The sequence below is a fragment of the Xiphophorus maculatus genome, chromosome 15, assembly GCF_002775205.1.
Source record: "Xiphophorus maculatus strain JP 163 A chromosome 15, X_maculatus-5.0-male, whole genome shotgun sequence".
Classification (NCBI taxonomy): domain Eukaryota; kingdom Metazoa; phylum Chordata; class Actinopteri; order Cyprinodontiformes; family Poeciliidae; genus Xiphophorus; species Xiphophorus maculatus.
The window spans coordinates 11592903-11620556 of NC_036457.1; the positions used below are offsets into that span (position 1 = coordinate 11592903).

Below are 27654 nucleotides of genomic sequence, written 5' to 3' on the forward strand. Positions count from 1 at the left end.
AAAGAAGACAAGGACGAAAGGCTGATGAAAAAATCCACAAATGTGATAAATCTGTGCCTTCCTAACCCCTCACATTGTGCTCTATGTTGGATAAATACCAATCAAGAGGGACAGACCAAAGCAAGACAGAAAAAAGAAAAGAGAGTCTGATAGCAATGAGGCAGTTAATCACTCCTTTACACTGTCTCCCCGTCGCCCCAACAACTCTCCCCCATTCTCTCCATCTCTCCCTCTTGTGACAGGTTGCTTTGAGACAGAAGGATAAGCTCTTTTTCAGAGAGAGGGAATCGGATTTCCTGCTTTTTGATGAGATAATAAAATATGACGGAGGACAAAGGGAGCCTGTGGATGGCTTGCTGGGAGCCATTCATTCCAGGAGCAGCAGCTCCTGTCTTAAGACTGCTTAGACAAACGTTTAAAAAGGTAGCCAGAGGCCCCAAAGCCTTCAAATTCAGGCTACTGTTACACACCAAGTGTAGAGATATATGTGTGTGTGTGTGTGTATCTGTGTTTCGTTAAAGCCTGAGAAATCTCTTCTCTCTGGGTGACTCAGGGTTGGCTGTTTGTTTGACCAGCGTGTTTCTCCCCTTTGCTTTTGGGAACTGTCAGGAGATGTATTGCACCTTCTATTTGCACAGTGTTAGCCAAACAAGACAAGACCCTGGAAGATAAGGCTGTGTGTATGTGTGCATGCACAAGAGAGGGTGTTTGCTAGCAAGCTGTTGCCTTGAAGGATGAAATGCAGGGACACAACATAAGCCCCATGCTACAGCCAGGTTAATTCCTAACTCCAACCAAGCCTGGGAATATCAGCACTTCCCATGTTTTCCATACCCTGTGTTTAGATCTGTGTGGCAGGAACATTTTTAAATGATGGTATCCAAGGTTGCTGTGTTGCAAGAAGATTCAATAGTTCACAAAAGAAGCGTAGGTGAACATCTTTGCATCTTTTTTGAGTCAAGCCAGAGTTCTCCAAACCTTCAACACACTCTGGTACGTACAGACTCGTGTACCTCACGTATCTGCTCCAATCAATAATCTACAAAGGCCTTGATAAGCCCTTGGCCCACACTGTCACTTTATGCAAACACAACCCATGTCCCTCTCTTGCTACCCCTCACCATGCTTGTCCCCTGGCCCCTTAGCACTGATAACACTGTGGCATGGCTGAAACGTCAAACAGCCACAAAAGCAAAGCAAGTGGCAAGTAGGAACGGTTCCTGAAATTAATTCACTCTTAATTTATTGATTTACATTCTTCATCTTCACAGCCTTCTGTATTGAAATGATACAATTCAGCTCCTTAGGTCTATCTCTTGTGAGGTCTGTTCTTCAGAGACTGTTGGGACGGGAAAAGGGCCTCAAAGCTGAGCAAACATCAGCCACCCTCACTCCACTGATAGCCTTGAGAATGTAGAGCCTTGAGGGGCTGCCGTTGTGTATATATGTGTATGTGGATTTGTATCTCGTGGAAAGCTTGGTGTGTTTTTGTGTGCAGAAGCATTAGCGTCACATGGTAGTCTTCTCAAGGTGCACCTCCAAGAGAGAGTCAAGGACAGGACAGGGTCAAAGACACTGAAGTTGTTCTCCTTTGTGCCTGGACTTCCACCCTTAGACACATAGTAGTTGAACATGTATTTGGTATCTCTTTGACATCCATTTTCTTTTCTGCTGCACCCTGAGTTTGACAAAAACTAAGTCATGTTAAAATCAAGAAATTTTATGTAATCTTTTGAGATTTTCCATACTAAAAAGCTAAAAGTAGCACATAAATTGTACTGAAACTACATCTTTGCCTGCTTTGCATATAGAGACTGAAGTAGCTGCCCATTTTTCTTTGCAATATTTCAAATTAAGTTGGATTGGGCAGACATTGCTTGTGGACCTCAATTTTTAAGCCTTGTCACATTCTGGACTTTGCTGGGCCAATTCTTTTTCTTCCACTTCCCAATTACAAATCCATTGGTTTGATGTAACACCTAAAATCCCAATAAAACAAACTGAAAATGTGGTTTTATCATGTGAAAATGTTCACGTGTACATACATTTGGACAGGAACTACATCAAAATCTACAAATCTACAGTTTCTTTTTCTGAATCTATGATTTTAGAAAAACTGAAATCAATAGATTTAAACCTTGTTTAGAGACTTAGAAATTCACTGCCTGATATTATACGGTGTCCCCAGCTGAGAGAAAACAATCTAAATGAAGGAGGGGAGACGGGGGTCACTGAGTGCTGGGCCTCTGAGGTCAGGAAGTCAACCGAGCTTTGAGAGACTGAGAGCACAGGAGGCATCAGGGAAAGAAAGGAGCGAGGGAGTCTGGAAGATAGGAGCAGGACATCTGGAGAGGAGGAGAACAGGGGGAGGGATGAAGAGGAGGAAGGAGGGTGGGTGGGTTTGGGAACAACAAAAGATGGGAGATAAGGAGCTGGAACGCAGGAGAGAGGTTGGAAGATGGATGGATTGATGGATGGATAGAGGGAGGGAGAGAGGCTGTGAGGGTAAGTGAAAGATGGAAATGGCAGGGGAAGAAAGGAGAAATAATAAACTGCAGATTGGATTGAAGGAAAGGGAGTTTGGCATCAGCAGGGGGAGGAAAAAGGGAGTATGAAGGGGCCGTGGGGGGAGTGGTGTCTTGACACATCTGCAGCTCTGATGCACGCCCTGGTCATTTTTGGCATGCGTCCCTTTGCCACGCTTCATTAGTCTGACACACACACGGACGGAGACCAAAATGGTCCAGAAATAATGACATAATCAGCAGCTGTGCCACAGAGAGCAGGCTGCCCTGCACAAGGTGACCAGGGACAGAAGGAGGAGGGGAAGACGAACAGAGGAAGAGGAGGAGGTAGGCTGAAATCTAGCACTAACAAAGTGCCGTGAGATAAGGTGTGTGTGAGCAGGTGTGGAAAAGGAGTGAAAAGATCATATAAGTCTTAATGTTTAAGTGTCTCTTTGCTATTTATTTTGCCCCAGGTGCTACACACACCACTCTGGTCATTTAATCACATCTGATTGTGTGAATCAACAGAACACAATGAGGAAAGAATCTGTCAGAATACATATATAATGGGGGGTTTAATAGAAGTGAGATGAGAAGCCGATTACCTTTTTTTAATTTCACAAAAAAATAACAGAAATGAAACAAGAAAAACATCTTGGACATTTACTGTGGAGGCTCATTTAAGATTAATTGATTAATTGTTTATCCATTTTATTCCATTTCCAACTTTATATAGATTTGTCCCCAAAGGCAAATGGGGAATAAGGCTGTTTTTGTAATGACTTTCATCTATTGAGTTTTGGAGGCTATGTACATTATTGGACTTTTTTTTATTAGTTTGATAAGTCATCTAATATTTTAGGTGCTTTTGTTATAACATTTATTACAATCACTTTTTGCAGGAATGATGCATTGGGTGTCAAGGCTTCAAACGTGTCAAATTTCCCTTTGACAAATCTGGGAATGCTCTCGCTCCAGATTTACCAGATTTTGATTTAGATTTTGAACAAAAGATTTTTAAATGGAGTTCAAATTCCTTAAAACATATTTTCTTCAATTTAATCTTAAATAGGAATATTATCAATAGTAGAAAAGTCATTCAAAGCAATAGATTTTTGGCCTTCCTTTTTTTTGCTTTCAAACCCTTAGGGCACTCCTTACTGAATGGGGCTCATTTAAGATGTTTCATCCTTCAGCTCATCATTTTTGTAATATCTATAAACATTAATGTTTGTTGCTTAGCTTTATCTTACATACAAAACTCTAGACTTCCAGATTTTCCAAAACTGTATAGAAACACGGGTTACAGGTATTGTCTAAATCCTCTAACTACTTGCAATCTGTACAAACATGCATTCATTGTTAATGCATGTTCTGCTTAACTTGGAGCTAAATGAGAGGGAAATGAAAGAGAGTGAGATTGTAGTCAGGAGGAGGCAGAAGAAGGTGAGAGGAGAGGTGTTTGTGCTTGCTGTGGAAATAAACCCACTGGCAAGGCGTACTGTATTTGTTTGTATTTTTGGCAGGTCTGAACCTAAATCTATACCGCCAGCTTTATTTTTTCATCTTTCCACTTCTTTCGTCTACCTTTTGGTCTTCAATCGTTCTTCAAAGAGAACCCTAAAGCTGTTCGGTGGAGGAGCCACACCTGTGTAAGAGCGCGTGTTTGTAGGTACTTATGTATCTTTCAAGATGTTTGAATCTGCGTCTTTTGCTTTCGCATCAGAGTGAAACGCCTGTGACCTTTTCACCTCAAACTCCTTGAGGTCAAATGCTGGTCAAAGACACACTCCAAACACACGAACACACACACACACGTAAACGCACCCCAAAGCACACCCCCACACGCCCACCAATCGCGCACACACACGTTATGGTCTATGTGGTGTGAAAATCACAAAAAAAAAGCCTAGGAATGAAGGAGTGGAACAGCAGGAGGAGGAGGAGGAGAAAACAGACATTAGTTTCTCTGGGTGGAGAACAAATGGAGCCCCGAGAGGGATGTGAAGAGGAGGAACGAGGGGAAAGAAGGGGGAAGGAGAGGTGAAGCACACAATGCTATGGGGCAAGGCGGTTGGACAGACAGCATCTGCTCGCAGCTCTCCGAGGCTCTGGGAAAGGCTGGAGAGACAAGGAGAGCAAAAGGAAGGCGGGAGGAAAAGTGGGAAGACAGAAAGGGAAGACACAGGACAGAGGAAGTGACGGTGTAAAATCTTACTTTTTTTTCCTTGTTTTTTTTTTCAGGGATTGTCCAGGGTGCCTACAAAGTCTGGAATTTTATTTCACTATTTTTAAGCATTAGATAAGTATAAAACAAAAAAAGATAAGCGTCATCTTTTCTTTCTTTCCTGCCTTTTCCCACTTTTGTCCTTCCTTTTCCCATCCTTCTTTTTTCCTTGTCATACCTAACTACCATCCTTATTTCCTTGTGTCCACCTCCGTTTCTTTCTTGTCCTGCCTTTATTTCTTTTTCTTGAACAAACTTCTTGTCCTTCCCTTTTTCCCTCCTTCTTTTATTCATTTCATTCTCGTACATAGAACGACCATAAATGACAGAAAACAGTAAACCTGAATTGAGGAACTTTTATCAATTTTACATGAAAAATGTTAAGAAACCCTGTAAATGTCCAGAGAAAGTACATTTCAAAATACAGCAATGACAGACGGAAGGATGCACAAAAGACAACGGGAGACAAAAGGAGTGACACGTCTTTGCAGCAATAGAAAGAACAGCTGATAAGAGAGGACACATGATCCCAGTGCGCAGAAGAAGGCTTCTCACCACTTTTCACGGTGCCTCCCTTTCGCATAGAGATCATATGGACTTCCTCTTTAAACGCCAAGATGTGTGTGTGTCTGCTGTGGGAGGAGCAGCAGCTGACAGAGAAAACTTGGCCTGGTCTGTCTTATGGAAATCTGAGAGTTTCCCAGAGACATCATAAAGAGACCTCACCTCTCTTCTGTGTCTCTAACCCATTACCGGGTCACACACATTCCTGTTTTATGAAAGGCAATGTGTCTGTTGTCATTGAGTTGGGGGGGGGGTTCAAAGACAAGGACGGCAAAGAAAAGGACACTAAGTGAGAATTTTCACTTGAGTCCTTACATGAAAGCAGCGCTTGCTCAAAGTCAAGGCTTTGGGAGGCCGGGCGTGTTGTCGGAGGACTTTGATGACAACTGACGGAGTGAATGTGAAGCGAAGAAGAAAGAGAAGAAGAGAGAGGATAAGGGGAGGAAGAGGGGGTCGCTGAGAAAAGAGGAAAGTAGAGCTGGGGTCTAGGTAATTAACGGCAAGCTCTTTAATTACTGCTGGTGTTCATTGTGCCAGAAGGAATGTGACAATTATGCCATTAAAACTTCCTAATGGAGGGGAGAAAAGTGAGGGAGGCAACAACAGAAGACATGCAAAGAAAAAGGAGGATGAAAGGAGGAAGGGAACAGAAGGAAGAGAGGAGGGATATGAAAAGGGGGAAAGGGGAAACAATCGCGACAAAAGAGAAGCTGGGAGGGAGATGGGGAGCGTATTAGGCCAGCAGAGTGACAGAGCAGATTAGCATCAAACAAGAAAGGCCACGGACGTGTGTGTGTAAGTGTGTGTGTGTGTTTGCGATCAGAGAAACAGAGGACATATTCATTCCAAAGACGCCACCAAGGTGGATGGAACTTTGATGATGCAGAGTCTGGCAAAGGGAAAACTCTGTGTGTGTGTGTGTGTGTGTGTGTGTGTTTGCTTGCTGAATCTGCGTAGGCTCCTGTTTCAAGTGGTGGTGCAGGCAGGTAGGGGAGGAAGAAGAGCAGCAGGAGGAGGAGGAGGAGGAGAAAGGGGAGAGATCCACGGAAAAGGGCCTCGGAGGCATCCTGATACACATGCAGTACATTTCCATCTCCACATTACCTCTATGACTCACACACACACACGCACACACATAAGACGGGAAACATAACGAGTGTGTCCGCGCACATGTGTAGCACACGCAAACACACTGCTCCCCACACAAACATCAAAAAAGTACACACACAACCCACGCACTCTCAAACACACACGCAAATAACACCCACACACACACACACACACACACCAAAAAGCCAAACACTTACACAAAGAGTCTTAGCGCTCACCAAGGCGGTCGGTTCATCAGGGGGGTTAGAAATTTGCATGGCTGGGCAAATTTTCCTTGTGCTAAACTCTAATCAGCTCCTGTATCTCTCAGACACCTGCCCGGCGTGCAAAAAAAAAAAAACCTTAATATGCAAAACACCTTCCCACCCTCCTCCACTGAGGCAGCTCCTCGGCCAACAGAAGACTTATTCACCTGGCCTCGCTAACTCTTTCCCACCCTGCCTGTCTTCTTGCAAATTTTTACATTTATGTATGCAAATCAGCTGTTCCCCTTAAGCCTGTTTCAACAGTAACTTCCTGGTGCCCGGCGAAGAATGAGAGACTTGTTTGAAGGTATCGTAGGAAAATTAGTAAGGGGGAACAAGATGTCTCCTCTGTTTGAGAGGATGTGTTGCAAACTCGATCCCTACAGGTGGACACATCCGCATTTTCTATGGCCGGCAACAAAGTTTGTTCATTTTAAGGTGAAATGCAATCAGTAGTTCCTGTAGGATCAACATTTTCAAACCTAATTTCGCATTTTCATGTTCAAGCTCATGTGCAGGCTTGTATGGCAGCAACATGCAAATGCAAAAAATATAATGTTGTCATAACAGTTTATGTCTTGATTCTTATTGAAATGTTTTCAATTGTTTTAAAAGTCGTCTTGAAAGACGTTAAACCGCAACTGGCCAAAATATAAATACACAATAAGATCTTTGGATAATTAATGATCATTAATTCATTGGTTCAGTTTGTAACTTAGTGCAATTCACTTTCAGAAAGTCAACTAAGTCATCTATTGCCTTTACATTCATGTTGTCCTCTATATTTATTGGTACTTATAATGAAGATGTATGTTTCATTAAAGTAGCCTAATCTCACACTGAAAAGCTTTTTGTGGTAATCTCACAATTAACTTTGTGTTTCTTTTTGCCTTCCTTGCTTTCATCCTCCCCAGACATGGTGGCAGAATAGCCTTCGGCCAACGTCCAGCTTTGTTCCAGTTGTTTTAAACTTTTAAATGATTTTTCTGACTGTAGATGTGTCAGTTTCTTGACTTAAAAACCTCAACACACACATCTGCCTTAAATGAAAGGCCTTTCTCATTTTAAAGAGTGCCTAACAGAAATGGGAGTGTCACATAATATTTATAACCCAGTAAAAGTTGTGGGTGCCACAAAATAACTCAGATAATTTTTTCAAAAAGCTATTTTTAATATGTTTTGCCAGTGTAATAAACGTGGAGGCTGCTGTTTTCTGATGTTGGTTGTTGTAGGAAGAAAAGACTAAAACTTGTTTCCCTGTTGATGTGAAACTATATTAACAGCCAGGTTGAAACATCAACAATTAAACAACAAGTAAACTTGATGTTTGTGAGCCATTGGAGTCTCATAATGCTTTGAGAATAATTTGAAAGTGAATCCTATAAACACTGGATATCAGTATTATAGAAATTTGAGCTAAAGCAGTCCTTATTTTGAAAAAAAAAAATATTGAAAATGTGTCTTTTTGTCCCAGCCAATGATCTTGAATGTCAGGCTTACTTAGCTATTTTTATCAACCCCAACCACTTTTTAACTGCGTCCTTTTCCTTTTTTTGTTTTCCATTTTTCAACCACAGTTTCACATCATTTAGAGGGAAAACATATTTCTCTATGTCTATTCATAAAATTTTTTATAGGAACAGACTGTGACAAAAATGAGCCTAGAATGCCCAAATCAGTGATGTCACACTTGAAATAAGTCCTTATGATGGGTTTTTATTTTGTTAAAAACTTCAAATATGTAGATATCTATCCTGTTTTCTCTAAGACACATGGAATAGTATGAAATATTTTATATTTTAGCAGTTTAATTTTAGTCAAACCCAGAGGTGAGAGACTCTAACTTACTGTCTGTTTAATTTATTTCCCTATCTCACTGAGTTCTGCACATATTTGGGCCCTGCCTAAATAGAAGAAATCTTGCTTTGCCCTGATGTGCTTCCAGTTGATTGAGACCTCATATATACAAGTGCTTCTGTCTGCCAGAGTCTTTCAAAGCCTCTCTTAAGAGGTTTGAAGATGGATGTGGGGGAGAGAGTGTGTGTGTGTGGGGGTGAGTGTTTGGGTGCACACAGAGCAGCCCCAGTGGACAAATAATGATGGAGAGAGACAGAAGGAAACACAGGGAAAGAAAGCGAAGCCCTTTAAATGTGAGAGCTTGCAAAACTCCCACTGCTCGCAAGGGCACTTCGCTCCTGCACGTCATCTCTTTTCCCTCTTCTCTCCTTCCATTTCCCCCATCGGTTTCCCCCCTTTCCCCTTCTCCCTTCATCGGTCTCTCTTTTGTCTCCGAGCTCTCACCCTCCGTCCCCTATCTATCCATCTCCCTTGTCCCCCACTCCCCCTTTTTCTTTCCCCTTCCTCTAGCTAAAACAGTAGGACGCTTAACCTTGATAACAGTGAGATTTTTCCCCCCTCAAAGTGACACACACACTCTCACCCACACACACCGGAGAAGTGCTTTGCCAGCATGCCAGGCCGGTCCAAGGGACGGCTGTACCCTTCGAGGTGAACAGGACACCGGGAAATGCAGCAACAACAAAACACTCACACACACACACAGGCAGCTCACTCCAGGTCTTTCTTAACACCAAGTCCTTTAAAGCTCTTTTGTAACCTGACATTGAGAGGAACGCTGTCCATATCTTTAAACATTTCGCACGCACAAAGAGATGTCGGCAAAAGGAGAAGTGAGGAAAAAAATGGAACATATTAAAGGTGAAGCTACCTGCCAGGAATTTATGACAATCAACGGAAAGCAGTGGACGGTCACACTGATGCTCGTAGGCAAATGAGGACAGGGAAGTACAAGGTAGTTTTTCAAAATATTAAAACATCCCCACACAGAGAGGTAGTGTAAGCAAATAACCGTAGAGAGGAAACTGCTGAAGAAGAAAAGGTGAAATAAGCAAGGTGTTTGTGCGTTTCTTCCTCATCAGAAGAAACATCCTTAAACAGGTTTAAACTAGACTGAAAACAAATGTGAAATTTTATTGGCTAGAATATTTTTAGCCAAAGGTGCTTAAATATTCCTCTGCCTTTCCAGTATATGGTGTGTACATACAAAGTATTTATTGCCCCGAAACTTTACCACAACTTGTCACATTGCAGCCACAAATTTTGAGATATGGTATTGGGCTTCAACGTGACAGACTATCGAAGAAAAACTATTTTTAGAAAATTTATATTTTCTCTCGCTGACTGAATACTGATTTTTTTGTGCATTATTCTTTCCAAAGTAGCTAAAGTCCAGTCTGTTTAGATGGTGAGTGTCTGTTAACAGTAAATTTCAAGCCACAGATTTTCGTCCTGCTGGAAGGCAAACCTCTGCAGTCTTAAGTCTTATTGCTCTTTTTAGGTTTTCTTTTAGCCCCTTCCATTTCTATATTAAATCTGACCAGCCTCCCTGAGAAGCATCCCTGCAGAATGATGCTGTGACTACCATGATTCACAGTAGGGACTGTGTATGGGGGATGTGTGAAGTATTGGTCCTTTGTCCTAGGTAGCAATATGCATTCAGGACAGTAATTTTAATCTCAGTCTCATTCTTCCTCATTTTTATTGTGTCCTCTACAAATAAGACTTAGCCATACAGCTTTTTTCTTGCCGCTTTTCCCACAAAGATTAGATTCGTAGAATGCACAGTTAACATTAGTTCTGTCAACAGATTCTTCCACCTGAGCTGTCTAAATTCGAAGCTCACCCAGAGTTACCTCCTTGTGCCTCTTGATTGCTTCTCTGCTTATTGTTCTCCTTTCCCACCCTGCCAGTTTAAGTGATGGTCATATCATGGTAGGTCTGTTGTGCTCCTTGATCTTCATGATCACAACTATTCTCTAGCAATCCTCACAGAGAAGCAGAATTTATACTGAGATTAAATCATGTGGATTTTTGTTTAAGATAAGGTGACTTCTGTAGGCAATTATTTGAACTGAACTGAGGATATACGCACAATACACCTTATGTTGCTGTCAGATAAAACTCAGCTAAAATAAATGACTGTGTGTGTGTAATATGACAAAAGCTTAGGGGTTTGAATAATTCTGTATCAGACTTGAACTCAGCATAACAAGCAGATCCAGAGTCATCGAGGATACAGTGAGAATGTATCAGAATACACATTGGATTAGGTGTCTGATGAAATTTCAGTTTTCCCCCTCAGGTCCTCCTTCTACCGAGCTTTTTGCTGCAGTCTACATCAAGTCACTGAAACATTTACCTCAAAGTCGTTGGCCTTGTTGTAGTGCATGTTCAGGGCTCGGAAGAGCTCGCAGTCCCGGCTGACGCTCATCTCCTCGGCTCCAGTGACACCGTCGTTGATGGCCTGTCGGGCAAATTTCTCCATCTGGATGTAGTAGAACTCCCTGAAGTTGCTGAACCACTTGATCAGCTGGGAGGTGATGCAGCGGTTAAACTGGAAGAAAAGACAGAGGAGGAATGGAGAGGTCAGCAGAAGACGAGGCCAATGTGTCAGTGTGCTTCTTATAAACAGCTTTTTGACATGAATCTGAATGAATCCTGTTTTATGTCAGGTAGCTGAGGCGTGAGGTAAGGTGGGAGGAAGCTGGGAGAGATAAAAGAGGAGCAGAAGAGAAAACAGGTTGCAGAGTGAGGGACGATGATAGAGATATTAAGTAAGACAGCAAAGCGAGGAGGTTGGCGAGGGAAGAAAAGAATAGACGCCAGAGAGAGTGTGTGTGTGGTTCATCTTCCCCGCTGGGAGCAGACCTACCCCCTATCATAACCCTGCGAGTGGAGGGAGAGGTGGAAGAGAGGGGGTGAGACCGCAAACACATAATTGACCAGAAAAACGATTAAGTCATCATCTGAAGCGCCCTGGCCCGCAGGGGGGCTCAAACATGTACTTAACCCCGCTCACCAATTACACCCTGTTCCTCCTCCCCTCACCGCACCTCCCGTGCAGGGAGAATCGGAAACGAAGAAAAAAAAAGAGCAAAATAAGAAGACAGAGGCGATAAGCGCTGCCGAGGAGGCAATGGCTATTTGATCTAGTGCTGCTTGGGTGAATTCAATAGGGTGAGGTAAACCTATTAGGAGCCTCAGCTGGCCCTGGCTCCTTTTCATCATGACCTCAAAGGGAAAACAACTCTGTCTAAAAATCTAGACAGCTAGTAATAATATTATGTGCTTTGGATTCTTGTTTCACTTTTCAAACACACTTAAATTAAGTGAAATTTCTACCTTGCAGACATCATTCATACTCCCCTCTGCTCTCTCTGCAGCAGAAAGAAAGGGAGACAAAATGCTGCTAAACACTGAGCACACTGCTCGCTGGGGGGGCAGAGTGGTTTGGACATGGAGATTAGACTCTGACTATTGTTCGACAACACAGACATAAACACAGGACAGCAGTACAGCACAGTCAAACCCATGAAGACAGTAGGGAAGGTTGATAAATAGGAGATACGTTTCTTCGATGGTGGTCTTTTCTGGAATGATCTGCAAATTACATAATGGTGAACTGGAGATGAATAAGTCTGTTTGTTTGGCTGGAGTTTGGGTGGGTGTGCATGGGGAGGAAGTGTTGGGATGGTGGCTGTCCTAAAGTGCAGGGTGAGCATAAATAGGAAAAAGAGAGGGCGTGGTTGGGATGGGTGCAGGTCAGCACCACCGGACAATAGCGCGCCGCTCGTGGTGGTAACGGCAGTGGAGTTTGTAAGGGGTGAGGGGAGGATAAGGGGGTCGGAACGTGAGCAGTCAGCAAGCCAGGGTCATGACATCTGAGCATCAAACAAACAAACTACTGACACTTACAAATACATTGGCAATGCAGAGTTATTCTTAAACACATGGCTCTCACTGTGGCAGACAGTCGGAGTGTGACAGCAGAGTAGAGATGCTGAAACACCTTTTGTGTTGTATGCAACATTGACCGTCGCTGCATTTGAAACTCTTTATCCATGAAAGTGTGCTTAGATGCAGACCTGAGCATTGCGCAGTGAGATTATGGACTGTGAAAGTTCCTATTGTTGGGAGACCTTTATTGTCACTGCAGCAGAATGACCCAATGAATTTAATAATGTCAGGTCTAAATACCTTTTACCCTAACAGTCACTTTGGACAAAAATGACTTTATTATGCTGACAGCTTGAGAGAAGAAGTATTGTGGCCGGTGCAACTGTAAATGCTGGTAAATATGCTAAACTGCACTGCAGCCATGCTAACTGCACATCTCACACTCAGGGATTAAATTTTGGCAGGTTCCCCTTACAGCTTCCAGCAGTCTTGGTTCATTAAGTTGCTGTAAGGGGCACAGAGACCCCCCCTGATACCAGCTAAGGATGGGTGTGTTCGCTGTAAAAGGAGGGAATCGGTTCAAAGGAGCACATCACTGCAGCTCCTTAATCAGAGCTGGCAGGGGTCAGGCAGCACAGACATGAGGCACTGTGAGGAAAGTGTGCGCGCTGAATCTGATACAATGTGTTTATACATACAAGAGTGTGTGTGGGTGCGCGCGCTTGGCTATGAGGTAGAGCAGAGAGAGTCAGTGAAAGCGTGTTTCTCACACTCACACTCAAGAGCCTGTGAAAGGTCAGTGCTTAGTGCTAACAGCATAAGATAGAAAGTGGCATGCACACACACTCACATGCATATGTTCTGCAGATGCTGAAGTCTAAAATAGACAAAAAAAAAACTGGGGAATCTCATGTCTAAACTGTAGTCGCCTAAAGAAAGTGCTCAGGTCTACACACATCTCATTATCGGGATTGGTAAAATTGGTAAGGTGTTTTCCTTTTTGCTGTGGTTTTTGGCTGAAAGGTGTTTGAATAAAAAGCAAACGCTTTCTCAACAGTGGAGCAGAAAACACACAGATGACCTCAGAGTGCTCGGCTACATCCAAAATGACCGGAGAAGAGGATAGAAAGACACAGAAGCCTGCCTGGGCCTCCCTCTCTGTCTCACTCTCTGTCATATAAGCCCCCTCACAGCCATCAGGGCTTTCCAACGTTTCCTGTTTTTGCAGGAGTGAATTGTGGGAGATAATCTGGGGCTGTCTATTGGCTGACTGCACACAAAACGCAGCCCTGGAAAGCGGGCTTTTGTTACTGCTTCTGCTGCTGTGACTCAAAATCCAGCCACTGGCTTTTCTTTCCAGGCCTCGGGCCCGCCGAGGTGCACATACCATGCCACAACATCAGCGAAAAAAAAGAAAAGGGAAGGAATGACATACAGAAAATGCAAAACCCTTCCTGACGTTCCCTGCACCATGGCACATAAACGTAAACACAGAAGCTGAGTAGAGATGCTACTAACGAAACGGCCAATGATAGATTGCGTGAGCAGCAGATCGAACACTGAAAAGGGATATTTTTTTACCCCAATTCCCACCATTTTTAAATGTGTTAATCAACACTTTGTACTTTTGTCTCTTTTTTTAGTTTAATAAAAATCAGTGATGCCTTGATGGATCAAAGGAGACATTCTTACAAATCCTTCATTTTCTATTAAATTTCCAAACTGCTCCTTTATCAGAGAACCTGAAACAAATTTTTACTCTGCCAAGTGATAAAGTCCTGACAAAACAAACATTGTTTGGCATAAAAAAACAACAAAAAAACAACATAAATATGTTTTCTAAAAACATGCCAACAAAGCAATATTAGATGATTTATTAAACTAACTAAATTATTTTGAACTGATCTTTGATCTATTGGCCCTTACTCTAAAACCCTGTCTATCTAAATAAAGATATGTTATAAATCCACTTGGATTATAAAAACTGTCATTCATGACACCAACAAGGGTATTAAGTAAAATCTGTCAAAACATTTCAGAAACACTGAGCGGGAAAAAATAGTGTCTTAAAATGAACTTATTCGAGATGAACATCAGCTCCCTGGCCTCCCAGGTCCAGATCTGATTAGACAAGACCCGATTAACCTTAAAAGACTGTTTTTTGAAGACAAGCTTCAAATAACAGCTTGCTGAGAGGCTGTGCTGGCTGAATTTAATTAGATAGTCCCATTCCCATACACTAATTTAAAACCAGAGTCTATTGTCATTTACAGAGAACAAAAACAAACTATGTGGCACTTAATCCCTTAAATATCTTGACCTTATTTAGATTTCTATTCATGACGAGGCCACCTTCATGGGAACGCCTAATGAGTTAGGCAAAGCTGAAATTTAATCTTACTTCTTATTCCATAAATTTCAAGTATTAGTTTGATGGTATTATGTTGATAATTAAAAGAGGGGGCATCAGCACTGAAAGTTGCTTTCAATAAAAGCAACTTTTTTGTTGCCTCTTATTTTCAAAGCTGTCCAATAAAATCCTCTGTAAAGAATGATGTGAGCTCAGAGTCATGGTTCTTGGTGATGGCATACATGAGGGGGCAGCTGGTAGGAAAGGAAGCCTTTATCTTCTGATTTGAATAAGATGGCCTGGATCTGTCGCAGTATTTACCCCGATCATGGTCCAGGAGCACACACACATGCCCACACCCCCGCACGCGCACCCCACTCCGCAAACACGCACAGACACCATCAACACCACAAACTCACCACACATGATACAAGAACTATTGTGTAGTTTTTCTTGTTTTTCTGTGCAGCTTACATATTGTGCTTTGTTTTCCAAATTTTCCGTCACTAAACTCCCAGCGGGGCTAATGTGCATCCTTGCCATGTCTCTAAACCAGCTCTTTGCTCTACACCCCCCATTTTTATCAAACCATCCTCCATACACCTGCTCTGAGAGCCACCATCTCCAGCTCCGTTCTCCTCTCTGCCCCCTCTGTCCCTCCATTACTCATCCTTCACGTCACCTCTGGAGAACTCAGTAGCTCTCCTTTTCCGTTGTGCAGACCTATTCAACTTCCTCTTTTATCATCTTTTGCATGAACACATAAGGTAGCGAGTGAAAATCCACCTTTTTCAAGACAGACAAGTATACATTGTTTGTTGTAACTGAGACTGGAACATCACAATTTCCAATCAACTTCCCTTTTTTGACTCAGGTGCAAAAAAATAATATAAGGAAGAAGTTGAGCAAAGACGAAGCAACAGCTACAGTATATGTGAACGTGTACTTCCATTTACGCAGTGCGTTGCAAATGTTTTCATATCCCTTAATATTTTTCATCCTTTTTTCACATCACTGTCACACACCTCTACGCTTTTTATTTAGATTTTATGTGATAAACCAAATAAATAGCACTTAACTATAAATTGTTGTATTCCTCTTTACTTTGATACCACCTAAAAAAAATCCAGTGCAACTAAGTGGATTCAGAAATTACATCTCACACATGTTGAGATGTGTGAAATCAGGGGACTGTTCACTTCATCTCAATGGAAACAGTGTGGCATAACTGGAATCCCAAACCTAGGAGGTGAACCAAGATGAGAGAACTGTATGTTGTGAATGCTGAGAAGTCAGGCAAAAAGCAATGTAGGAAGAAGTCATGCAAACATGAGGAAGAAGTTGCTCTGGTCAGATGAGAGTAAAAATTTGATTTGTGTGGTCAACTAACACAACACTCTAAAAACCTCATCAACACAGTGAAACATGGTTGTGGCAGCATCATGATGTGGGAATGTTTTTATTTAGTAAGGAAGGGAAGCTGTCAGATAGGCAAATAGATAGCCAGTAATCCAGGAATAAAACCTCCGAGATTCTAAACAAAACTTGAACTACCATGGAAAGGCTTAGATCAAATAATAATTATGTTAAAATGGCCCAGTCAAAGTTCAGACCTTAATCTAAGCAAGAACTGGTTCAGATCAAATGTAACTGACATTGAGATATTTTGCAAAGATGAATGAGCAAAATATTGAGACTTTAAATGTGCAAACAACATTGTGTACGTCTATCACTGCAATAAGGTTATACGATATCGAAAGGCACCTTTTATGAACTACCCCAAAGCTAAATAAAACAAATAGGTATAAGACCACAGAAGCAGTTAGAACAAAAAGAAAAGGTTAAAAGCTATCTCAGACTCACCTTGACGTCAGAGAAAAACATCTTCAGCATGTTAGAGCTTGGGTAGCGGGTGTAGAAAAACATGAGTTTGGCCTTCTTCAGATGATTAGGGGAGAGGCCCTCCTGGATCTGAAAACAGCTGCTGTTAAGGATATTAACAACTGTTTGGAGGCCAAGAACCTCTGGTATATCAAGCAAACATAGGAATATTACAAATACTGTTTGTATTTGCTAATGACTCAGTGTAAGTTTGAAATGTACATTTGGATGAAGGGTAACCAAATTTTCTCATGACCGTGAATGCAGAGCTGCTGGAAGGGGTGAGCTGAAGACAGTGCACTGAAGCAAAACCATTTGCTTGGAATTAGCATCGTCTGTATCAGGTGTGAGAGCGTCACGGTAAATAAAGCAGTACAGCCTGTGCTTTTACATAAGAAGGCTCATTTCACTGTCAAAGCAACCAAGCGCCTTTGCCTACACCCTGCGTCAAACTCCTCCCAAAAAAAGGAGGAAGAAAAAAGGAGACATTTGCATATCACAGACAAAGACAGCAGTTAACGCCAGTGGCGGGCAAGAAGGCCTAATGGCTTGGCGATAACACATGCCAAGCCTGAACATGACTGTCTGCTGCTGGCCACATCAGCTACAAAATAAGGTCTAAGAGATCCCAAACACTGTTCCAGGCAGTATGAAAAACCTTCTCGCATTCACGTATTCAAATAGAGGCCTTGTCTTCCTAATGGATCCCCTGGATTGAACAGCGGAAAGGATGGAGATAGGCTGTTGGGGGCACCTTGAGGGATAGCATGGTTCCAGCCTTCAATTACATTCTCCCTCCTCCTCCCTCTGCTCCACCCCTGGCCCCCAAGCCTCTCAGTTGCTGCCAAACCCTTGGAGGAGCAAAAGAAAAGAAGGAGGAGAAGAAGAGAGGCACTGAGGCTTTGGACTCGGCCAGCGATGGGAAGAGTGGAACACATCTGCGCCACTGAACGGCCCAAGCCATTTCCATGGTGAATTAACGGCCGTATAATACATCTGATAATTTCAGTCTGGAACATAAGACTATGAAAAGGGAATGGGGGTGGGGCTGGGTGTGTGTTCAAACCTCAAACTGGTTTAATAAGTCAAATCAAGGTGGGGGGTGACTTAAAACGACACAGAATGAGCAACACAAAGTTTTTACATTTACACTTGAGTGGCTTTCTGATGTACAGAGTGGGCTGTCACCATTAAAGTCAGTCAAGTGTCCAGATGTAGCTGTAGCTGTAGAGTGGGAAGAAGGCATCAGCTGCTAGATTGGATTGCCCTTGGCCTTTGGGCTACAGAGCAGAGCCAGCAAATCCTGAACCACGCTGGGCTCTGGCTCCTTAAAGACCCTGTCTACTTTGTCTGATTCAAGGGAGTGGGGGACAGAAAGTAGCGAGGGTCTTATGGGGGAAACCCTGGCAGGCTGGGGTTACTCAGCCAGACCCGGCCAAAAGAGCAGCACTTCACTTTCCACACCACACCATCTGCTCCGACCAGGGAGGATACAATGAATTCTCAGACAGAGAAAGAAAGAAAGAAAGAAAGAGAAAGAGAACTTGTTCTTGAAGCATAGGTGTGCTTATAATCAGACTAATTTGTTTATACTTTTTCAATTATAATTACACACTTCCCTTTATCGGGCATTGAAATTTAACTTCCTCAGCCTTCAGCTCAATATCATCTCCCTTCAGCTACCAATTAAAAAGCCTCATACTTCCTGATTAGACATTTTCATTCCCAATTCACTCACAGCTTGCAAATGTAATTGTGATTGGACTTCAGGGTGGTGTGCGAGGCCATTATTTTGTCATGATGGTAAGCTCACACCAGCTGGCCCACTGTTCGCCTGCCACATCTGACAAGATATCATCATTCTCACATCACTTCCCTAAAGCCCAAAGTCATGAGGGGGGAAAATAGCTGCCACACTTCTTAATTCCAGGTGTAAGGACAAGAACATTTGGAGTCGAACTCAGAACAAATGTGATAAGTGATAGCGACCATCTGCTCCAAAATGCTGGTGAACTTGAACGGACCTCACTAAATGTCTGACAAGCTGTCATTTTTTGTCTCACTAAAAAAGCCAAACTTTTCAGTGAAATATTCATTAGGCGAATCAAAAACAAAACCTGAGAAAATGTGGACATGTTCTCCCTGTCCCTTCCATTTAGGGTAATACATCTGTTACTGCCCTGAATTTATAAATGCTACCATGAAAGCAACAGCATCTGGCATATGCGCTTATTGTTTGATTATTTTTTACTTTCTCTTAGTCAATGCATGTCTCTCTCCCTTTTTTCCTTTTCATCCCTCCATCGGGAGCCAGTAGAAGCAAAGGATTATGGATCTCTGGAAAGCGTTCACCCTTGGGTCAGAAGACAAGACAAGGCGAGGTAATGAAAGATAAACAGCTCGCTGCAAACACCTGTTAACGTCCGCTTCAAAGAAAAGACGGAGAGGTGGGAGGGGGGAATTTGCAGGGAGTGAAAACAAAAAAAGAAGTATTTGGCTGCCAAGCAACAGCCGAAGGGCCCCCCGGGCTGTTGACAGATCTTTATGAAATGAAAAAAAAGAGAAAAGAAACGACAATGATTGTGGGCTTTTACAACAGCGATGGATGATAAGAGGAACACAAGAGAAAACACAAGCAATCATAAATATACATCTTTACCCCAAGTCCTCAGGCAAACCTTTTGTGACACACACACACACCCCTACACGCCCGCATACCATACACACACAAAAAAGACTAAACATTCAGGTGCACATAAAGAGTAAAACGAGATGTTCACTTAACTAATATAAATCCAACAAGGAAGAAGCTGTAGGATTAATTTCTTAAGCCTACTATAAATGTTAATGACTGGAAGACAAAACTCTTTTTGGGCAGCCGGTGTGAGACAAATCAAACTTTCATAAGGGTAAGGGGGTGTTGAATGCTAAGGTACTAAGGAGATATAAGGGTAACAGAGAAGGGACTGAACATTACTGTTTAAGCGATTAGCCCTGTGTCTACAGGGGATTCAATTTGAGCCTCCCACAGGGGGAAAGCCTCTTTATCCACAGGGCAGCATCAGGGCAAACTAGGGTTAAACTATATGCTATGCTATACAACATCCTCGGGTCCCAAGTTTCAGGATGTTGTCTCCCTCTTTTAATGTAATTTTTTAATAAAAAGAAAATGTGGTAATCACATCTTCTTGCAATAACGTTACATACCAAAAGAAAGCTTTTAAAGTACTTAGGATTGAAGATGGAAGAAAATGCTGTTTTTGCTGCGAGAAGAGGTACGGGTATAAAAATAAATACAACAATGGAGAAGAGAACAGTAGTGGGAGGGAAAAGTGATTCATCAACAATTTCTCAGTTTCTTAGGCTAGTTTCAAACAGAATCAAAAGGATTTGATTTTTAACTCTTGGTGTATCAGACATGGTTTCTTGTAGGTCCATAAGGGCTGCTATCACCTGAGAGCAAACTTTCCTCTCTTACATAGGTAAAAATTAGTTCAAAATGAAAAATGCAGTGTGTTACAAGATACGTTTATCTTTGGCTTTCACAATTCTAAAAATCTACAGCCCACCTTGATTTTTTTTTAAAAGGATACATTGCTGCCTGAGTAAGGTGAGATGTCAGCCATATCCTGGAGATCACTGCACTCTGACTTGATTAGGGATAAGGACAGGCTTTCGGCTGTGCTGCCAGGGTGTGCTGGTGAACAAGAGCGATGGTGGTGCCCCAGGTGGTGACCTGATGCCATCTTTGTTCTCAAACTGGTGGTCTCTCTGGGCAGGTCCATGGAGTCTGGTGAAGTACGGTCCTTGCCTGGGTAAACTGTGGGTGGGCCAATGGGAGTCTGGAAGGGGTAACCCATGAGTGGCAGTGGAAAGGGATGTCGAAAGGAGGGAGGGCTGAAGCCCATGGAGGCAGAGAGAGATGATGGATGGAGAGCTGGATGGTGGCTACCACCATGTGCACCCACAGCTGAAGACTGGTGGTGATGCTCGCTGGGTGTCTTACGTACTACTAAAGGCAGTGCCTCAGTTTGGTCATTGGTAGGACCTGGTATGCCAGGCATGCTAGCAAAGGAATCCAGTGGATTAGGAATGATGACATCACCAAAACATTGCAGCCTCTGGTTGGTGGTGTGGAAATTTGGGTTGTCTCCATTGACAGCAGCAGGAAATCTTTCAGGTGGTATAGATAGAGGTGGAAAGGCCTGCTGAGGAGTAGGGCGAGGAGGTTTAGCAAACACCTTTACCACTGTGTCCACCACCTGGGTCATGGCTGAGTTGAGCTCTTGCTTCAGTGTTTCTGCTAGCTGTTTACCTTCAGCATGCATGGAGGAACCTGGACCTCCCTGTCCTTTGTTTCGGCTGAGGCCATCTCTTCTTGGCTTCTCAGTGTCGGCCAACAAGGCCTGTTCCTGAAGCAGAGCCCGCGCCCTGTCAAGGAAATGGCCTGGATCCAAATCAGCCATCTCATTGTCAGAGCGCAAGTCATCTCCACCCCGGTCATCTCCACCGGTGTCGGACCTGCCTGGGCTGTCCTCGGACATGTTTCCTATGTCATTGTGAAGGTCAGTGTGCTCTGAGTCATCGGTGGAGTCATAGATCTGAAAGAACTTCTCCTGGAGCTGCCGTAGTTGCTTTTGCATGTCCTCCAGCTGCAGCTTGAGCTGCCGCCGCTCCTCCTGCTTCTGTTCCTTTCTCTGACACACCAGCTGGGTGAAGCTTTGCTGCTGCTGCTGAGGCAGTCGCTGTTTGCGCTTATTCTCTCGGCTACTACTGCACACTTCACCTCCCCGTGGACTGCTTGGGGCTTGCTGTTGGGACTGACGAGGTGGACAATCCAGTTCTAGATCCCGCTCTCCATCCATCTCATGGTCACGCTCATGACGGGAAGCAGCAGGCACCACCACGCTTGGCGAGTGGCTCATACCACGTATAATGTTCTCTACACGGGCCCGCTTGGCACGCAGGTGTTCATCATTGAGACGTTCAATGTCAAAGGTGGCCAGCCCAGGAGGACGACCAAATGGTGACAAGCACTCCTGAGGGGTGCTGTCTTGGGAGGAGTTACTGCATGCATCTTCCTGAGGGGCATCAGAGCTAGCATTCGAGAGCCCTGATCCAGGGAAGCCTGATTCGACTCTATCTCCTCTTTCCCCTCTCTCAGGTCCGCCTCCATTTTTTGCAATGTTATTCTTGAGAAGCTGAGAGATAATGGTAGTGCCAGGGAAGGGCATCATGGCATCCTCATATGAGTTGGCCCTCTTCAGTAGCTTTCGGAGTACATTTGATTTGGACTCACTGTCGCCTGCTGACACGACGCCAGGCCCACCATGTGGCTGTACTACAGAGCACTCCATGGAGTCGTTGTCTGATCCGTGGTGAGAATGGGAGCTCAGAGAGTTCATGGCACTGAAAATGGCTGCTTTGGCGCGGGCGATGTTATCGGTAGTAGCTGCTGCGGTGGAGGAGGCTGTGCTACCCACTGTCCTCTTGACACCAATGTCCACACGTCGTCTCTTGGTCTGTCTGTTCAGGAGGGAGTCGCTGTCATGGTCCGGCATCACGGGCTGCTGCTATTGGGCCATATCCCACAAACCCAGTCCTCTAGGGTCAAAGCCTCTGAGTATCTATACAGGGGAAGAAAATAAATGGCATGACACACTAAAGTGAAATCTCCCGAAGGCCTTATTTTTTTGGTAAAGGTAGCAATTTGTCATTAAGCACACACACACAATCTAAAACTGTAAACTAGTTGAAATGAACAACTGCATTCACAAATTTTAGCAATAAGATGCTCAAACCTTAAAAAACCTTGATTACATTAAGATAAGCATGATGGGGTCAGATTTAGGCCTTGGCTCGACATTCCAGGGCAAAGTCCTACATTTTATCCTCTCCCCTGTTACACGTTGCGCGACACTGAACCAGTTCCCACGGAATACAAAGCTGCATAAAATTATGATAATTACTTAAGTACTTGTCCTCATTTCCATGATTGTGCAGTGTAGCTCACATACGAGGCAGAAGCTCACAAATTCAAATAATAAGAAAATAGGGTTGGGATATATTTTTTAATGGTATACAGATAGAGGAAAAACATATTGTACACAAAAAAGACACACTACTTGACTCTGCTGAGTAAATGAGCTTCATCAGCTTCAAGAAATTATTTTAAACTGTGCCTATAAATTGTGCAGTTTTTAAAAACAAGTCCTGTGTTCACTCTGATCAATATGGCCATCATATCTTCAATAGGGAGAATGACACAAAAAAGAAGCACAAAATAGACCTATTGATTTTGGTGCCAGCGTGAGCTCACTTCTGTGTTTTTTGTTTGTCTTTTCATCTGGCAAGGGCAGTTAATTCTGCTCAAATGAATAGGTCACACGGGTCAACTCTGGCAAAGAGCAACTTAAAGCGCTCTTACAAAAACCCTAATGCCCCTCTGAAAGCAAAACGTTTTGTCAGTACAGGTCTGCGCGAATAATGCTATGTAAGCAGCGGTTGCAGAGTCTTAGTCAGAGACACGTCAGATGTTTCTTGTCTTAATTTTAAAGAATTTATGGGAGGATATTTAATGTGCATGGAAGTGTAAAAGCGAAATGTAAAAATTAAATATGTAATTTTTTTCCCCGTATGTCTTTAACAGCATTAAAACAGCAGACGCTTATATTCATTTTTCTTTTTACTTTCGTAATAAAAATAAAAAATCGTTCTCTACACCAAATTTCATGCAAGGTGTGTTCCACAATTTAGGCTGATTATGAGTAAAATCTTTATAAAAGCGTGAAAGACTTGTGAAGTTATAGAAAGTGAGCTACATTTACATCAGTTATTATTTTTTATATGATGCAGTTAATTTTTTTTATAGTTTTCGGAGGACATTTCCTAAAGCACCAGTGACATTTACGCAAACATTATAAAATAACCAACGTTTTGACACTTTTACAAGATAAATTTAAATGTAATGGAACTAATCCACTAATTTATACTTCACACACCCTCTCAGAGCTGTTGGCGTTGTTGTACTCTGACAACGTCACATACTTATTTTCTTAAAAAAATTAAAATAAAATTTAAAGCCTCCATAAAAGAATAGAAAACAAGATTTTCTGAAAATGTCTCCATTAGCAAGTATTTTAAATGAAACCATTTGACAAATGGGCAAGACTTATGTCTTGAAAGCCATTTACAGCAGCTCGGAGAAGAAGCAACACACATAGGATTAAAACTTGACTGGATTGCTTTGGGAACTTAACAAAGAGCTTGAAATAGTCACCAGCACCTGTCTTTTTTCTTATGTTGAAGCACCTGTCCCACATTGCCCTCTCCCTTTCCATCTCCCTAATACAGAGATGGCAAATACAAAGGATTTTGGGGGAGGTATTTTAAAAACTTTTTCCTCACTAAAAATGCTACATTTCTGGCAAAAATATGTAGACGAACCACCATACTTGTAAAAAATAACGTTTGCCTGAGTCAAAGTGAAGTGACAATAAAACAGGCTCTGTATAAATAAAACTGAGATATGGGGATGTCTTTGCTCGTTCAAACACAGGAGTTGCGCACACTGTTTCCACACTGGTTGGTCATCTTCAGAACAAACCTCAAAGAAGATAGAAAATAAACGCAAAGCCAAAAAGAAGGCGCTTAACGCTCTCTAATCGTCTGCGCAAAGTTCTTTCGACAAATAAAAAAACAGGGACAGAATACCACACACCCCACGGGACAAAGAGATCAATCTACAGACAGGTCAAGTAGTCTAAATCAAAATTTTCGCCTTAAATAAACACGTTTGAATCACGGAGTGCTAAATAAATAAATAAATCACACTTCTGAAACTTACTTCGCAGAGTTGCAAATCAACTCGATCTCTGCTTTGATGAGGAAGGCTGGGCTAACGTTCGCAAATCATCCTCACCAAAAAACACTGGCTGCTCACGCAACTCTCAGCACACACCGAGCTGAGAGAACCAAGTGCAGCCCTTATTATCGCACCTATTCAGTTCGCTGGTGGTTGGCAGAATAAGTGATGCTAGTTTAGAGTTCAATACCTGAACAAGAAAAGTGAGGGAGCTTATCCGAGGACAAGGTTACTTACCCGGTCCAAGATGAAGATTAAGGGGGGACAACCTGAACTCCTGCGGCGGCGAAAGAGAGAGAAGCGCCGCGGACTGCTGTGCGGAGGAGCTGGAACAAAATATGAGGAAAGGAAGAGCTGGAATAAAGTGAGCGGCGCGAACTAAAAGAGGCAAAAACATAAAAAGAAAACGGGGAAAAAACTGGCTCTTGCGCGTCCGTCTCTCCTTCTATCCTCAGCTGTGGTCGAAAGAGTGAGAGACCTTGAAAGAAGACAGGAGAGAGAGGGAGAGGGAGAGAGAGAGTGAGAGAAGCTGTGCGTGTGTGCGTCTCTGAGGCGCGCTGGATGCAGAGCGGAGGACTGGATGCTGCTGGAGCGCTCCTCCGCCACTAAGATTCACTTTAAGACACGGCTGAAGGAAACAGGAAGACGTGCGCGTCACGAGCGCCGTGATGTAACTGTCGCAGCCTACCAATAAGAAGCGTCCGCGAGGGCCGGGGGAACAACACGCTGAACTTGACCAGAAGAACGGGACTTGATCGTGCAGCCAAAGTGAGGGAGTGGGAGGAATAAAAGAAAGGAAATACAACTTATTGCTTATCTGTTTCTTCAGAAATGCGAGTAAGCATCGGCACGCTCAAAAATTTTATATTTTATCCGCAGCAGTTAGAGTCTTTTGGCGTCTAATCATCTTTTTAATTGCAAAGGTTCTAAAAAGTGAAAAGTGCCTAAACTGATTAATATCAACAAATTTGTTTAAATAAAAAAGCGAACCACAAACGTTAGTATTGAAATGACATACAGTATCAAAACACAACTTTATATTTTTCCAAAATAGTTATAAAAAATACGAATACCTAAATTTATATTCTGTTTTTATTGAAATGTTTTATCTTTCAGTTGAGTTCAGATCTTTTGCACCAAAATCCAAAATGAAAGTATTCTTCCCATCCTTGAATTCTCTCTTTGTTTGCTGCTGTTGATGCTTATTTCTAATACATTTTCAACGTTTCACAAATGTAAGGAAGTTTTTCCACAGCAAATCTGGCTGACGCGCGTTAGCCTGGCATGCTGAGACCTCAGAGTTTTCCTTTTGGTTGCAACAAAAAAAAAAGGCGACAGTCCGAAAAATGAAGTAGCAGGGCAGCACAGAGGATTCGCGCACTTTTTGCTTTGGGATTCCGATTAACCCAGAGAAATCTATATAAGAGAAGAGCTAAGAGTCTCTCTGGAAAAAGGAAAAGAAAAGAAAAAAAAGAAACAGCTTGGCTAAGTGATAAATATATTCCTGAAACGTTTAACTGTCAATGTGATCCACAGCCGCGAACCGAAATATCCCAGTGAGTAAAGACCATCAAAAGTGCTTCATTAGTAAACTTGAAAATATTGCTTGACTGGATGCAAATTATTCTTTTTTTTTCTGTTTGATGAATTGCTGGATGTTCCTCATCTCTGCACCTGTAACTCCCGAAGCCTGCGGACGGTGACATTCGATCTTTTCCATGGTGGAAAAAAAAAATGTCGCTTCAGATTTATGACTTGATGACGGCTGTTGCTTTTTGGTCTTCCTTCATTCTTTTAAACTCGATGCCCAAATTTACAATGCGGCTTGTGCGCTCCGGAAAACAAACGTTTGAGTCCTTGGTCCTCGACAACAGGTGATTTCGCCTAACTGTTGCGCGGCGTTTGCCGACTTTAATGTGCAAGAAATTATTTTTTTTAATAAAATGTTTATTTTGCCTAGGACTCTTTTTTTTCGGTGTGGCCAGAACCATTTATTTTGAGAAACTATTATTTCTACATTGAAAAAAAATATTATGCAAACTAATATAAGCATTATTACTGATTTCTTTTATTATTAAAATGGTCGTCAAAAATTTTTAAGAAACAGGAACAAAACGTTTTCCCTTTCTTGCACTGTTTCTTTTAAGTTATCAATCCATTTGCTTTTTATTTCCAGCTTTTCTTTCACTTTTTAAAAAAATCATTTGCACAAGCAGGATCCTAAAGTACTTAACGAAAAATCTTATTTTCCATGTACCCCTCTGTCAGGTGCCAAAAAGGAAAAGGCGAGTCTCTTTTCCATGTCGCAAGCAAGTGGGATTTTTTTTTCTTTCTTTCTTTTTTAGGACGCACAAAATGCAACGAAGTCAGCAAAAGTTTAGTGTCTGGAGTGGCTTTTCCAAAGCAGGTGTCCCGGTCCCCTTACTCCCCTAAACTGCTCCGTGGCTCGATTTGGCCCTCCGGCTCCCCTGGGTGCCGTCGATACGCACACAGGCTGGAAAAACAGGGCCGGGACATTAAAGAAAAGCTTGTTTGCAAAAGGAAAGGCTCGGGCGAGGTGAAGAGGAAACGTGATGGTTTTAACACTGGCTGGCAGCTCTTATCGCGGCCCGTTCCAGGTGGATCAACCCGCCGCATTTATTCCAAACTCACCCCCCCTCACCTCCACGTTTTTTTGGGGACGAGCGCAACACACCTCGATGGCCGAGACTGATAATGCGCAGCGGCATTCCGCGCTGATGGGTAAATTTACAGGGATATTTATTGGAGCATCGTCCAAGCAAATGAGGAAGGCCGTGAACACAGTATTTTCCCCAGAGATGCTGTAAACTTACTGTAAATCAAATTTAGAGTAGTGATGAACAGGCCTGCGGCGTAAAGAGTATGTATTTGCGCCACATAATTTGTATCAATGACGTGTCAGATGATGATGATTATTATTATTATTAAAATTATTATATTATTTTTATTATGAGTAGTAGCAGTACTGGCAGTATGGCTGTCTGCCCAGGGCAGCTCTACCTAGAGAAGACAATGATGACAAAAGGAAATAAAAAAAAATCATAAAATAAAATGAAACCCATTTGGTATGGACAGTGTAAACACAATTAAAACATTGTTGTCTGATTAGCAGCATCATGTCGTTAGGT

At 42.6% G+C, this 27654-nt stretch overlaps 1 protein-coding gene across 2 annotated transcripts in view; it reads right to left on the reverse strand.

Annotated features, from left to right (window-relative positions):
* prox1 (prospero homeobox 1) overlaps positions 1-27140 on the reverse strand; it is a 35742-nt gene extending 8602 nt beyond the window's left edge. Inside the window, exons 1-4 of one of the 2 annotated variants that reach the window (XM_023347663.1) lie at positions 24743-27140; positions 20235-22268; positions 16624-16731; positions 10873-11067 (exon numbers count right to left, since the gene is read on the reverse strand). In XM_023347663.1, coding sequence (XP_023203431.1) covers positions 10873-11067; positions 16624-16731; positions 20235-22202 — 2271 coding nt within the window. In that variant the 5' untranslated portion in view covers positions 22203-22268; positions 24743-27140. Of the gene's footprint in view, positions 1-10872; positions 11068-16623; positions 16732-20234; positions 22269-24487 lie in introns of both variants that reach the window. The other variant, XM_023347664.1, reaches the window with a different exon arrangement.
* Between the last annotated feature and the right edge of the window lie 514 nt (positions 27141-27654).